The 11116-nt window shown below is 30.0% G+C and overlaps 6 protein-coding genes across 6 annotated transcripts; 3 read left to right on the top strand and 3 right to left on the bottom strand.

Moving 5' to 3' along the window:
• Positions 1-375: 375 nt before the first annotated feature.
• On the top strand, positions 376-1137 carry BX663DRAFT_72429 (uncharacterized protein). Its single transcript, XM_051532299.1, has 2 exons — positions 376-753; positions 811-1137. Exons 1-2 carry the CDS (start codon positions 424-426, stop codon positions 1033-1035), a joined length of 555 nt encoding a protein of 184 aa, XP_051382315.1. The 5' UTR covers positions 376-423; the 3' UTR covers positions 1036-1137.
• Positions 1019-1757, bottom strand: BX663DRAFT_435600 (uncharacterized protein; the record flags this gene model as incomplete). The annotated part of the gene is made up of 3 exons (XM_051523133.1): positions 1019-1204; positions 1276-1414; positions 1513-1757. 3 exons carry the CDS (start codon positions 1755-1757, stop codon positions 1019-1021), a joined length of 570 nt encoding a protein of 189 aa, XP_051382314.1.
• Positions 1758-1885: 128 nt separating this feature from the next.
• BX663DRAFT_510757 (WD40-repeat-containing domain protein) lies at positions 1886-3432 on the top strand. Its single transcript, XM_051527796.1, has 5 exons — positions 1886-2103; positions 2171-2224; positions 2282-2354; positions 2438-2941; positions 3009-3432. The coding sequence occupies exons 1-5, from the start codon at positions 1966-1968 to the stop codon at positions 3317-3319; spliced, it is 1080 nt and encodes a 359-aa protein (XP_051382313.1). The 5' UTR covers positions 1886-1965; the 3' UTR covers positions 3320-3432.
• A 92-nt stretch (positions 3433-3524) lies between these two features.
• On the bottom strand, positions 3525-4930 carry BX663DRAFT_455110 (kinase-like domain-containing protein). The gene is made up of 2 exons (XM_051523837.1): positions 4294-4930; positions 3525-4228 (listed from the first exon to the last, which is right to left on the bottom strand). The coding sequence occupies exons 1-2, from the start codon at positions 4859-4861 to the stop codon at positions 3753-3755; spliced, it is 1044 nt and encodes a 347-aa protein (XP_051382312.1). The 5' UTR covers positions 4862-4930; the 3' UTR covers positions 3525-3752.
• Positions 4931-5585: 655 nt separating this feature from the next.
• BX663DRAFT_510750 (uncharacterized protein) lies at positions 5586-8440 on the bottom strand. Its single transcript, XM_051527795.1, has 12 exons — positions 8349-8440; positions 8167-8279; positions 7947-8064; positions 7806-7880; positions 7440-7720; positions 7284-7376; positions 6957-7206; positions 6791-6899; positions 6663-6721; positions 6534-6599; positions 6178-6477; positions 5586-6118 (listed from the first exon to the last, which is right to left on the bottom strand). Exons 1-12 carry the CDS (start codon positions 8389-8391, stop codon positions 5835-5837), a joined length of 1791 nt encoding a protein of 596 aa, XP_051382311.1. The 5' UTR covers positions 8392-8440; the 3' UTR covers positions 5586-5834.
• A 1117-nt stretch (positions 8441-9557) lies between these two features.
• On the top strand, positions 9558-10607 carry BX663DRAFT_510746 (emp24/gp25L/p24 family/GOLD-domain-containing protein). Its single transcript, XM_051527794.1, has 5 exons — positions 9558-9782; positions 9837-9872; positions 9959-10148; positions 10203-10310; positions 10409-10607. Exons 1-5 carry the CDS (start codon positions 9639-9641, stop codon positions 10531-10533), a joined length of 603 nt encoding a protein of 200 aa, XP_051382310.1. The 5' UTR covers positions 9558-9638; the 3' UTR covers positions 10534-10607.
• Positions 10608-11116: the final 509 nt, after the last annotated feature.

Raw genomic sequence — 11116 nt, 5'->3', positions numbered from 1 at the left:
TGATCATATGTCTTATTTATCAAGTAGTTTACCTTCAGGCGCTACAAGTACAATTCATCGTCATCATCAACGGTCTCTTAGTATTGGAAAAGAGAAAATAGCATCCGAACCATCTTCACCTAGACTTTGTCAAAGATCTTTTAGTTTTACAAGTTCTGTTGAAGATTCTTCATTAAAGCACATGTTAACTAATTTAATCAGTAGTAATAGTAGCGGTGGTGGTGAATCAAGTTATTTGACAGATCAAATAGAAGATGCTAAATTATCAAGACGTTGGTTAAAGATAGGTGGGCATATGTGTCTAGTTAACTTGACATTTATTTTATTAAGTGAAGGCTTATGTGCAGTCGTAATTCATCCAGATGAGGTAATCGATCAAACCTTTTTTTTTTTAACCTTTTTATTTATTTATTTATTTATTAGATGCTATCTTCAAATAAATTATTACCATGGAAGCCAACACCAAATCAAATTAAACAATTTAGATTATCTTTAAAATCTTCTTTATCTGATTTTAATACCTTTTTATTAACAAAAGAAACAACTCATTTTACAAATCTTTCGTTTGCTTTAACTTATCCTGGATTAGTTCATTTTATTTATTTTGATAAAGGCATCATGACCGCTCCTTCTTTGGTTGATTTGAATGAATTGGATAAAAATCATGAATTATTACATCAAATACATGGAAAGCATAACAATACAAGGCAATGGAAATGGGTTTGGCCTAATGAATCTACTTTGAAAAAATTGGTATGTAGTTGAATGACGTGTCTTATTAAAGGACGATATTAACAATTTTGTGTACAGTGTCATAAGATGCTTAAATTAGGATTATCGTACAGAGACAATGTACTCAAATCAAGAGTATTTAAAGAATCAGAAGATCATCAATACTATTTTCTTTATCAAAAAGGAACTCAACATCAAGAACTCTTAGCCACTTATTTTACTATTATGCCCATTGATAAACTATGGCCTATGCATCAGAAATTATTTCATGATATCCGTCAAAAATTTATTGTTTGGGAATAAACTTTATATTAGGTGGTAGTGATTCTTGTTCCAACAAATAGTCTTGAACATCTTTTACTTTGCTGTGTTCTGTCTTGAAGAATTCTATAACATCTTTTGTACTCTTAAGTTTATTGAGTTCGTGATTAGGTACCTCTTTTCCTGTTTGCTTGATGCTTTCCTTAATAATCTATTGAAATTAGTGTAACAAAATTAGAATTGGAATTAAACCAAAGTCTTTTTTTTTTTCTTATTGATTACCTGAAATTTAGTATTTAAATCTTGGATACTTAACTCGTTCCAATTAGCTTCAGTGGCTCCTTGAACATGTTGAAGAATGATAGTTTTGACAGTTGTTTCAATCTCAGTTGGATCTTTCATCATGTCCGTTTTTTTCCACCTTAAAATTATCAAATTATATATGAGCCCTCTTTTTTTTTGTTGTTGTGTTTGGCCTTTTTTTTTTTTTTTGTAGTGTAAAATGATAAATATACTTACGAAATAATGTCTTCTGGTTCTTCGTATTGAACATTAAAAGTAACTTTAGTTGAATCGTCTACTGTCATTTTTGGGACATCATCACTCGTATTTTGTGCAGGGGTTACTTCTTGTTGTGCTTCTTTCTTTGCCCAAGGATTCAATTTACCCAATAAGCCTCCTTCATTTTTAGCACAAATAATAGAAGCTGTATGAAATTGTTTCCTGATTGTAATGTTGAATAAAGTTCGTTGACAGGCAAACATAATAATTTAAGTTGAAGGAGGGAAGGGATGAAAAAAAAAAAAAAAAAAAAATGTGGGGGGTGGATTGAGGGAGCTGGATGTCAAGTTTTATCACTTTTGAAAATTAGACTACAAAAAACAAGTCACGACGATGATTACTAGGAAAAAAAAAAATCCCTAATTCAATGGAAAGAGAAAAAAAAAAGGAAAGCTTTTCCTTCAAACAATTATGGCTGAAAAAAGAAAAGAATCTCCTCCTACTGGAGCACTCATTAAGCGCGCTAAACAAGAAGACCAAGATACAAATAAACAACTCATTAATTTATCAAATGAAAGATCAGGAACAAAGAATGTTATTGTTGGAACTGTACGCGTAATTTTTCATTATTAGATGCAAAGAACCTGTTTTTTATTTATTTTATTCTAAATTATAGATTAAACGAACTTCAGGTTTAGAAGCGCCTGTTATGCAACTAACTGGCCATGAGGTAATTACAAATGATAATAGAAGCAAACGTAAATGAACTTAATATTTTGTTTTATAGGGTGAAGTATTTTCTTGTGAATTTGATCATTCTGGAGAATATATAGCAAGTGCAGGCTTTGATAGACAAATCTGTAAGTCCTAACCCTCTTTTTTTTTTTTTTTTTTTTCCTTTTCTTTTACACAACACACGCATAACTAATCATCATCATCATAGTACTATGGAATACATATGGAGAAATTAAAAACTATGGTATATTAAAGGGTCACTCAAATGCCATCATGGAAATTCATTGGTCTAGAGATTCTACTCAAATATTCAGTTGCTCAGCAGATAGAACAGTTGGCATCTTTGATGTGAAAACAGGAGAACGTGTTCGTCGATGGAGAGGACATACAGGCATTGTAAATAGCTGTCAAGTCGCACGCAGAGGACCTGAATTAGTTGTTTCAGCTAGTGATGATTGTACAGTAAAGATATGGGATCATCGAACAAAGGAAGCTATTCATTCATTTGACCATGACTATCAAATGACAAGTGTATGTTTTAGTGATGCTGGAGATATGATTTATGCTGCTGGACTTGATAATGAAATTAAAGTATGGGATATACGTAAAAATCAAATATCATACACTTTAGAGGGACATATGGATACGATCTCTGGTATGGCGCTGAGCCCAGATGGATCTTATTTATTAACAAATGCAATGGATAATACAGGTATCACTCTAAGCAATCCATATTACTCTCTTCATCTTACTTAATACATACATATCTATTTATATAGTTCGTCTATGGGATATTAAACCATTTGCACCAGCAGATCGTTGTCTTAAACTATTCGAGGGAGCACCTCATGGATATGAAAAGAATTTAATTCGACCTTGCTGGTCTACTGATGGAAGTCAGATTGCTTGTGGTTCAGCTGACAGATCAGTTGTTATTTGGGAAGTTGATAGTAGAAAGATTCTTTATAAATTACCGGGACATAAAGGTTGTGTGAATGATGTTGATTGGCATCCAAGAGAGCCCATTATTATGAGTGCAAGTACAGATAAAACTCTTTATTTAGGTGAAGTTAAACCTACGAGGTTGTAGTATATATATATATGAATATGTACATGTTTATATGTTTATATATTAAAAAAAAAAAACTTGATATTTGTATTTTCATTATAATTCACTTTATGATATAAAATGGTAAGGAGACTCGATTTATTCGAAACGAATATGTTTCCTTTTTTTTTTTTTTATCTACCACTCATATACTACGCATTGAATTAGATAAGGAGTAATACTACATGTTGCATTCATAAAAGGAGAAAAAGTTAAAATGCATAAATAAGATGGCATCATATATCTTTATATGTGATAACGTGGCATGTGTTTATGAATGCATGTTTATGGTTTTATATTTATTTATCTAAATTACAACGTAAAAAAGGAGAGAAGGAGGATATAGAAGAGGAGAAGGGGGATGATTCTTCTTTTCTTTTTTTTTTTTCTTTGGACATCATTGTGGATAAATAAGTTAAATCTTAATATTATCATGATCATCAGTAAAGGTATTCACATAATGTAACATTGTTTCTGTTATAGAATCTGAGCAAGTCATTATTGTATGGTAACAACACACTGGCTTTCTCTTCATCATCATCTTCTTCTTTAGAGTAGTAGTGAGTTGCTGTGATATGACAAAGGATGAACAGTTTTGAATAGAAAGACGCAATTCTGGTAAAGAGAGACGATAAGCAGGATTTAAACTAAAGATACGTAGTAAAATCCATTCAAGTTCCTTCGAGATATTGGGTAAGATCGTTCGAAAGAATTGATCTGGGTTGCGTACATAAGTGGCAAATGTTGAGTTATTCATTGTTGCTTGTCTCCAAGGGTTCCTTCCTGTTGTTAAATTAATAAGGATAATTCCTAAACTCCAAATATCATTTTTCTGTGTACTATAGCCTCTTGTAGTGTGATTCTGGGCTAATACAGATGCTCCCTGACATTCTATTTACAGAGTATGTTTTTAGTTTTCTTTTATATATATTATAGTATAGTATGCTCTAGTATACCTGGTGAAAAATAAAAGCTGGATCCACATCCATATTCCATCGAAACAGCATTCATCGTTGCTAACCCAAAATCAGCTAGTTTTACTTTAAAGTCATCCCCTAGCATAATATTTTCAGGCTTCAAGTCACGATGTGCAATATTATTTTGATGACAAAATTCCACGGCATCAATAATCTGAAGAAAGATAGATCGAATCAAGTCATTATTACCCATTATATTTCCTTTGTTTCTCGTGATAGCTACAAACAAATCACCTTCAGGTATATATTCAAGGATTAAGAAGGTTCGAGTAGGATTCTTTCCTTGCTGGACAATTTTTTCAAACGTCAAGATATTTGGATGGCCAGAGAGATAGGCATGAATCTCGGCCTCTCGACAAATGGCATTGTGTTGAGTTGCTAAGAGCTTAACGGCATAGTATCGGTTATCATCTTTGCTTTGTCCCAAGTAGACAACTCCATAAGCACCAATACCAAGGATAGACATAAGCTGAATACGTTGGTTATCGACAAAGGTGTAAAGTAAACTTTGAACATCTTTATTGCTAATTTTTGAATGAGATCTCATATTTGTATACAGCTGTAGCTTTATAATCTATTATGTAATTACAAAACAAACAAGAAAATGAAGAAGAAGAAAAAAAAGGAAATAAAGAAAAAGGAAAAATAAAAAATAAAAAAATAAGAAATCTTTTAAGGAGAGATTTCTTTTTTGTTTTGTTGTTGTAATTGACAATAATGATAGAATGCTTTTATGAATGATCAATTCGTATATACACATATAAAACACATTTGCTTTATGATAGCAATATTCTTTCTAAATGATAGAAATAAAGATGTATCAACTATCTCTATAGATGATATTCTTATGAATTTCTATTGAAATCACAGAGATTTAAGGAGTAAAAGGACGGTCGGTCGTTGTTGTTTATTAAAGAATCTATAAAACACAAATGGATAGTCTTTACTTACTTTTTACTTGTTCTGTAAATATGTACTATAGTTTTTTATATATATATTTTCTGTCTCTTTATTCACTATATCCTCGAGTTTATGAATAATACATGTTTTATTGCTCTCCGTAATTTATTTTATTTTAGCTCATCATTCGAGAGTGAAGAGAAGAGATGAAGAAAGGAAGGAAATAGGCTATTATGCACTAGAGCTTCATCATACCATTTCATTGATCAGCCGCTGTCTGTCAATTCATATTCATAAACCAATGATCTGTTATCAAGAAATAAAAACGGGAAATGAAGTGTATTTTAGTAATTCACTGAGTAAAGTCTATTTTAACAATTATCTTGTTTATTAATAAGACTTTGTTACTGAATAACAAAAATAGATATTGAGGAGAAAGATGATAGGGTTATGATTTGATTTATAAAGAAAGAAAAAGCTTGATAAATATGTTTATATTAATTATGTCAAGTACTTTCATATATTGGGGTCTTGAGGATGTGATGTTATTAAACAATATCATTTATTGCTTTAAAACTAACGAAAATTAGAGACATGTATTTTATTATTATTAATGTTAACTAATCAGCAATTTCACCCTCTTCAATTTCACCTTCTTCTAAAGCTCCTTCAATAGCATTAGTGAATTGGTTTACTTTGTCTTGATCAATGTCTGGCTCTATACTGGGCGTTTGATTAGAAGATGGTATATCAGTAGGTTGTGGTGAACTTGCTTTTGGTGATTTCACTTCACCCTCTTCTTCACTTTCTGTGCCTAGTTTTTCATTTGTTTGTTGTTCAGCAGAATTAGATGTTTCTACATGAGGTGATGATGGTTCAGTTGTTATATTTGCTTCATTGATATCTAAATAGAACATTCAATTATATTGTCCTTTTTCTTTTTTCTTTATCTCCCTTATGTACCTGTCATATCTGTATCTTCTACTTTGATTGATTGAGAATGATCAACGTCCATTCTTTCCGGGACTTGGCTATCTAAATTACCATTTCCTATTTCTTCTTTTTTAATGATGGCTTCTGTTTCAAGTAATGTTTGAGCAATCTGTTCCTCTTCTTCAGAAGACATTTTAATATCCTGTTGATGGGGTTTATTTTCGTTATAATTTCTTTGGTTACGACTACTCGATTTTATCCCATTTGTCTCTCCTTCATCCGAATCATAATATTCGTTATCAGGTGTAATATGCTGATCCCATAATCTTTCTATATTTAAAATCATCAATATATGTTCATCATATAAATCTATCTAAATATCTTACGAGAGAATCGTTGATCTAAATTTTCCTCATCTTCATCTTCAGACATATAATGATCATATGGAACGTCTATGTATATATATAAAAATGAATAAATAAATAACATTCCTTCCTTCCTTTTTTGAATCTTACCTTGCATTTGTACACTAGGAGCAAAAAGGGTTCTAGATAAATTTTCAAAAACTTGAGCTCTATATATAAAAAGGGGGGGAGAGAAAGGCTTAGGTATTTTATATATAAATATATCCTATTTTACTTACTTGACTTTATCAAGATAGTCTTCTGTATTCATGTTTTTCATGTTACTAGGACGTACATCAAGTTTATAATCAGGACCAAAATATTCATAATAATCATTATAAGGCATATCTAATTTATGAATTCTATTTAGTTGTGATATATACGTCACTTTATTATTATTGTTACCTGGTCCAATTTCTTGACCAACAACGACACCTGTTTCATAAGCCCATGTTCTCGCAACATTTCTCATTGTATAGCCACCACCACCCAACACTAAAGTAGGTAAATTGAATTTCTTTACAAACCTAACACAATTAGCATGTCCTTTCATAGAAAGATTGAAGCAACCCAGTTTATCTCCACTTAAAGAATCACCACCGCATTGCAATACAATTGCACCTGGTCTGTAATATTCCATTACTTTTTCAACAACCTATAGATATTGCTAAGCGTTTATATTCCTGAAATTACAAATAAAACGACGGGGTGTGTGGTTAGAAGGGTACTTACAGGCTCAAATATGGATCTATAACTTTCATCATCAATTCCATCTCTAAGAGGAACATTCACACTATAATATTTTCCTCTTAATGCTCCAACATCCTAATAACACATACATACATAAGAACAAATCATGTGTATCATTATATACTCTTCGAAACTTACATTCAATTCACCAGTGCCTGGAAAGAATTCACCATATTTATGAAAGGAACAAGTCATGACACGATCTGTTGTGTAAAACGCTTCCTCTACTCCATCTCCATGATGTACATCAATATCAATATATAAAACGCGATTATAATAACGTAAAAGTTCTAAAATTCCTAATACAATATCATTGACATAACAAAATCCAGATGCTTCTGATTTTTTTGCATGATGAAGTCCACCAGCCCAATTAATAGCAATATCACATAAACCACGGTTTAATCTAGCCGCACCCTCTATATATTAATTAGTTCAACTGCAGTGTACAAACTTTCCTTTTCTTTTTTTTAAAAAAATATATATTTGTATATTCATTTATACCCATTGAACCACCAGCACTTAATCCACAATATTCAAAAAGTCCCTCAAATATAGGTGAATCGTCGCCAACATTAACTATTTAAAATAAAATAAAATAATCAGTTTCTAAGCTAGTATGTAAATGTTATATCGTTATCTTACATTTTGCTTGTTCTTTTTGAAATTGTTCCATGTTTTCAGGTGTCACACGTGATAAAAAATCAATGTATTCATCTGAATGAAATTGAGTCATTTCCCATTTGTTTGCTGGCTTTGCTCTCTATATATATACATGTATTTTTTTTTTTTAAGAAAAAAAAAACAGCAAAATAAAATCAGGATAAAGAGTACTGATTAACTCTAGTAACTAAGGTATTCATACATATATTTCCATTTTTTTATAAAGTCCATAATTCATAACTAATCCATGACACATTCTTATACGATGAGGTCGCATTGGATGTCCTGGCCCATAATGATAATTACCAACATTGGCTGTAATAATAATAATAAAAGGAAAGGAGCATCAATAAATAAGTTATTTGAGTTATATTTAATTAGTACCGTCATAAAAGTAGCAAACACGTTTTTTGGTTTCTGTTGGCATTATTTCTTTGCGAAGATTTTAAAAAAGGAACAACAATAATAAAAAAAAAAAAAAAAAAAAAAAAAAGAGAGAGAGAGAGAGAAATATTCATCGGAAATTAAAAATAAAATGAAGACAAACAACAAAGAAAAAAAAAAAAATGAAAATAGTTAATCAGCAATGAATAAATAAGATGAGTAAAAAAAAAAAAAAAAAGATGCCTTAACATGCTATTAACAAAAAAAAGAATATAACACGAGATAAATGACTCTTTTCTTTCATTTTATATGCTAATATTTAGTGCTTTCGGATGATATTAAAACTTGTTAAAAAGTTTTTTTAGATCATCGATTATTAATGTGAATTTGAAAAGCCAAAATAGATTTGGATGAAACAAAGTTAGTTTTTTGGACATGTTTACCTATAACAATCTAGATTTTTCGTAAGAAAAAAAAAAGCGTGTTTGAGATACTGATATTTTTGTTTCTGACGAGAGAATACAGAAGAACTGATCGCAACCAGTTGGCATCTCTTTCGAGATTTGATGAATTTTTTTTTTGCGCAGCTTTGTAATTACGCTGTTACAGTAACCTACATATTTGGCAAGTTGAGTCACCATTCATGATTGCAGGCGTAAAATATCTTTCAAGGCATGAATGTTAGGTTCATTTTATAGTATACAGGCAAATATGTTAAATTGATGTTAACAGAGCAGTAATATTCAAGTACTTTGGAAATTCATCTAAAATAGCTACTCTATCTTTGTCTATTTAGTCATTCTAAAGCTATAATTGGAATTTTCATATTATCTTGATTAAATTTTGGTCGTGTCCTATACATACCTCCTTTGTTCACACCACAATGAGTATAGTATCACTTGTATTTATTCATAAGGTTTTTCATTCTTTACGCCATTTTTCTTGTTCCTTTTTTTTTTTTCCTTGATGAAAAAGCAATGTTTGGTTAAATAAAATATTCATGTATTGATTAAAGAACGGGAATAGTACCTTTTTTTTTTTTGGCTACAAGAATATTACTTTCTTTTTTTAAAAAAAAAATATTGACTTTAGAGTAAATAGGAAGTCTTTTCTCAAAGCATTTAACAATCATGTTAATAGCACAGTGTAAATATTATTTCTGTATTCAGTAGCCGCTCTTACTCTTTTTTCCTTCTCCTCCTCTCCCCCTTTTTTTTTTCTTTTTTAACAAAAAAAAAAAATTAATTTCCAGCCAATATCTTTTTGATTTGTATTAGTTATTGTTACAACATGAAGCGAATTTTATTCATCATTACCGTTCTTTTACTCATCTTACAAAATGCATACGCAATGACTATTGAACTTGAACCCACTCAAATAGATTGTTACTATGAGGATCTTGATGTTGGGGAAAAAATTACAGTATCTTATCAGGTAATCAATAAAAAAGGTTATATATCATGTTGATTTATTCTCGAGTTTAAATAGGTTGGTGAAGGCGGCAATCTTGACATTGACTTTTGGGTAATTAAGAAAGAAAGAAAGAAAGAAAAAAAAAGAATTAATGCCCACAATGTTAAATTTAATCTTCTCTTTTTTTTTTTTGCAAGGTGCAAGATCCAACTAACTCTATTGTTATTTCTACCACAAGAACTACCTCTAATATTCATTCTCTTCAAGCAAATATCAAAGGAAGATATACTTATTGTTTTAGTAATGAGTTTTCAACCATGTCTTCGAAGAGAGTAGGGTTCAATATTCATAATAATATTATACAAAATTTCCATGATAGCATTAAGGGTTAGTTGTACATAATTCATCTCTTTTTTTTTTTTTTCTGACTTTATTTTGTAGAACATACCGATCCTCTTGAAAAGGAAATTGCAGAGTTAGCAGAGAGTATCTTTGCTGTTAAGGCACAACAAGAATATATAGTCGTCAGAGAGCGTCAACACAGAGATAGTAAATAATATGACATTTTGTAAAACGATTGTGTACTCATCCTCTTCCCCCTTTTTTTCTTTTTTTTTTTTTTCCTTTTTGTATGTGTATAATTATAGCTGCTGAAAGTACAAATTCTCGTGTTAAATGGTGGTCTATGATTCAACTTATTTTATTAAGTAGTGTTTGTTTATGGCAAGTTTACTATCTTAAACGATTTTTTGAAATTAAGAGAGCTGTATAAAAGAAACAAACATGTAATAATCAGTACATGGATATTTTTTTTTATTATTGCTTTAAATAATCTTTATTAAGCCATTTTTTTTTTTTTTTTTTTTTTTTTTTTTTTTTTTTTTTTTTGCTTCAAGGCATTTCTCTTTCATAAGATAAAGTGCAGATCTATTGTTAATGAATAAATAATTTTTTTTATTTTAATTATAAGGCATTTGTCTAAATTGGGGACTATTGACATAGTTAGTAGTTACTCTATGATTATTCGCAACAAAAAAAAGAAAGATTTGACAAGAAAGCTTAGATATCAAAAATAATAATATGATATTTTCGCGTGTATTTTTTTTTTTTTTTCAAGTATATGTCATCATTGCCACTTTTTTTTTTTTTTGTTAATAAAGGATAAGTTAAAATTATCTTATCATTTGAAGAAGATAAAAGGTCAAGAATAGAGATATAAAAAAAACGAATAGCTTTCTTTTTATGAATAAAGAGATTTAATTCAATAATACAGTTACTAAAGTCAAATATATAACGTATTTATGATTCAAGTATACAAATAATTTTTATTTCTTTAGCCAATTATGTTTTACATT

This window comes from Cokeromyces recurvatus (assembly GCF_025118155.1).
Source record: "Cokeromyces recurvatus strain NRRL 2243 chromosome Unknown BX663scaffold_14, whole genome shotgun sequence".
In the NCBI taxonomy this organism is placed as follows: Eukaryota; Fungi; Mucoromycota; class Mucoromycetes; order Mucorales; family Mucoraceae; genus Cokeromyces; species Cokeromyces recurvatus.
Note: the sequence above shows the minus strand (reverse complement) of the source record. Positions and strands in the feature narration are given on the sequence as shown.

Bases quoted from the DNA above. Each gene is read 5' to 3' on its own strand.
- BX663DRAFT_72429 (XM_051532299.1), top strand. From the start codon at position 424: ATGCTATCTTCAAATAAATTATTACCATGGAAGCCAACACCAAATCAA. The intron at 754-810 runs GTATGTAGTTGA...TTTTGTGTACAG, and splicing joins AATCTACTTTGAAAAAATTG to TGTCATAAGATGCTTAAATT.
- BX663DRAFT_510757 (XM_051527796.1), top strand. From the start codon at position 1,966: ATGGCTGAAAAAAGAAAAGAATCTCCTCCTACTGGAGCACTCATTAAG. The intron at 2,104-2,170 runs GTACGCGTAATT...TCTAAATTATAG, and splicing joins AGAATGTTATTGTTGGAACT to ATTAAACGAACTTCAGGTTT. The intron at 2,225-2,281 runs GTAATTACAAAT...TTTGTTTTATAG, and splicing joins TGCAACTAACTGGCCATGAG to GGTGAAGTATTTTCTTGTGA.
- BX663DRAFT_455110 (XM_051523837.1), bottom strand. From the start codon at position 4,861: ATGAGATCTCATTCAAAAATTAGCAATAAAGATGTTCAAAGTTTACTT. The intron at 4,229-4,293 runs GTATACTAGAGC...CTCTGTAAATAG, and splicing joins CAGCTTTTATTTTTCACCAG to AATGTCAGGGAGCATCTGTA.
- BX663DRAFT_510750 (XM_051527795.1), bottom strand. From the start codon at position 8,391: ATGCCAACAGAAACCAAAAAACGTGTTTGCTACTTTTATGACG. The intron at 8,065-8,166 runs GTATGAATACCT...GTATATATATAG, and splicing joins ATAAAAAAATGGAAATATAT to AGAGCAAAGCCAGCAAACAA. The intron at 6,600-6,662 runs GTAAGATTCAAA...ATATATACATAG, and splicing joins TCCTAGTGTACAAATGCAAG to ACGTTCCATATGATCATTAT.
- BX663DRAFT_510746 (XM_051527794.1), top strand. From the start codon at position 9,639: ATGAAGCGAATTTTATTCATCATTACCGTTCTTTTACTCATCTTACAA. The intron at 9,783-9,836 runs GTAATCAATAAA...GAGTTTAAATAG, and splicing joins AAATTACAGTATCTTATCAG to GTTGGTGAAGGCGGCAATCT. The intron at 10,311-10,408 runs GTAAATAATATG...GTATAATTATAG, and splicing joins AGAGCGTCAACACAGAGATA to CTGCTGAAAGTACAAATTCT.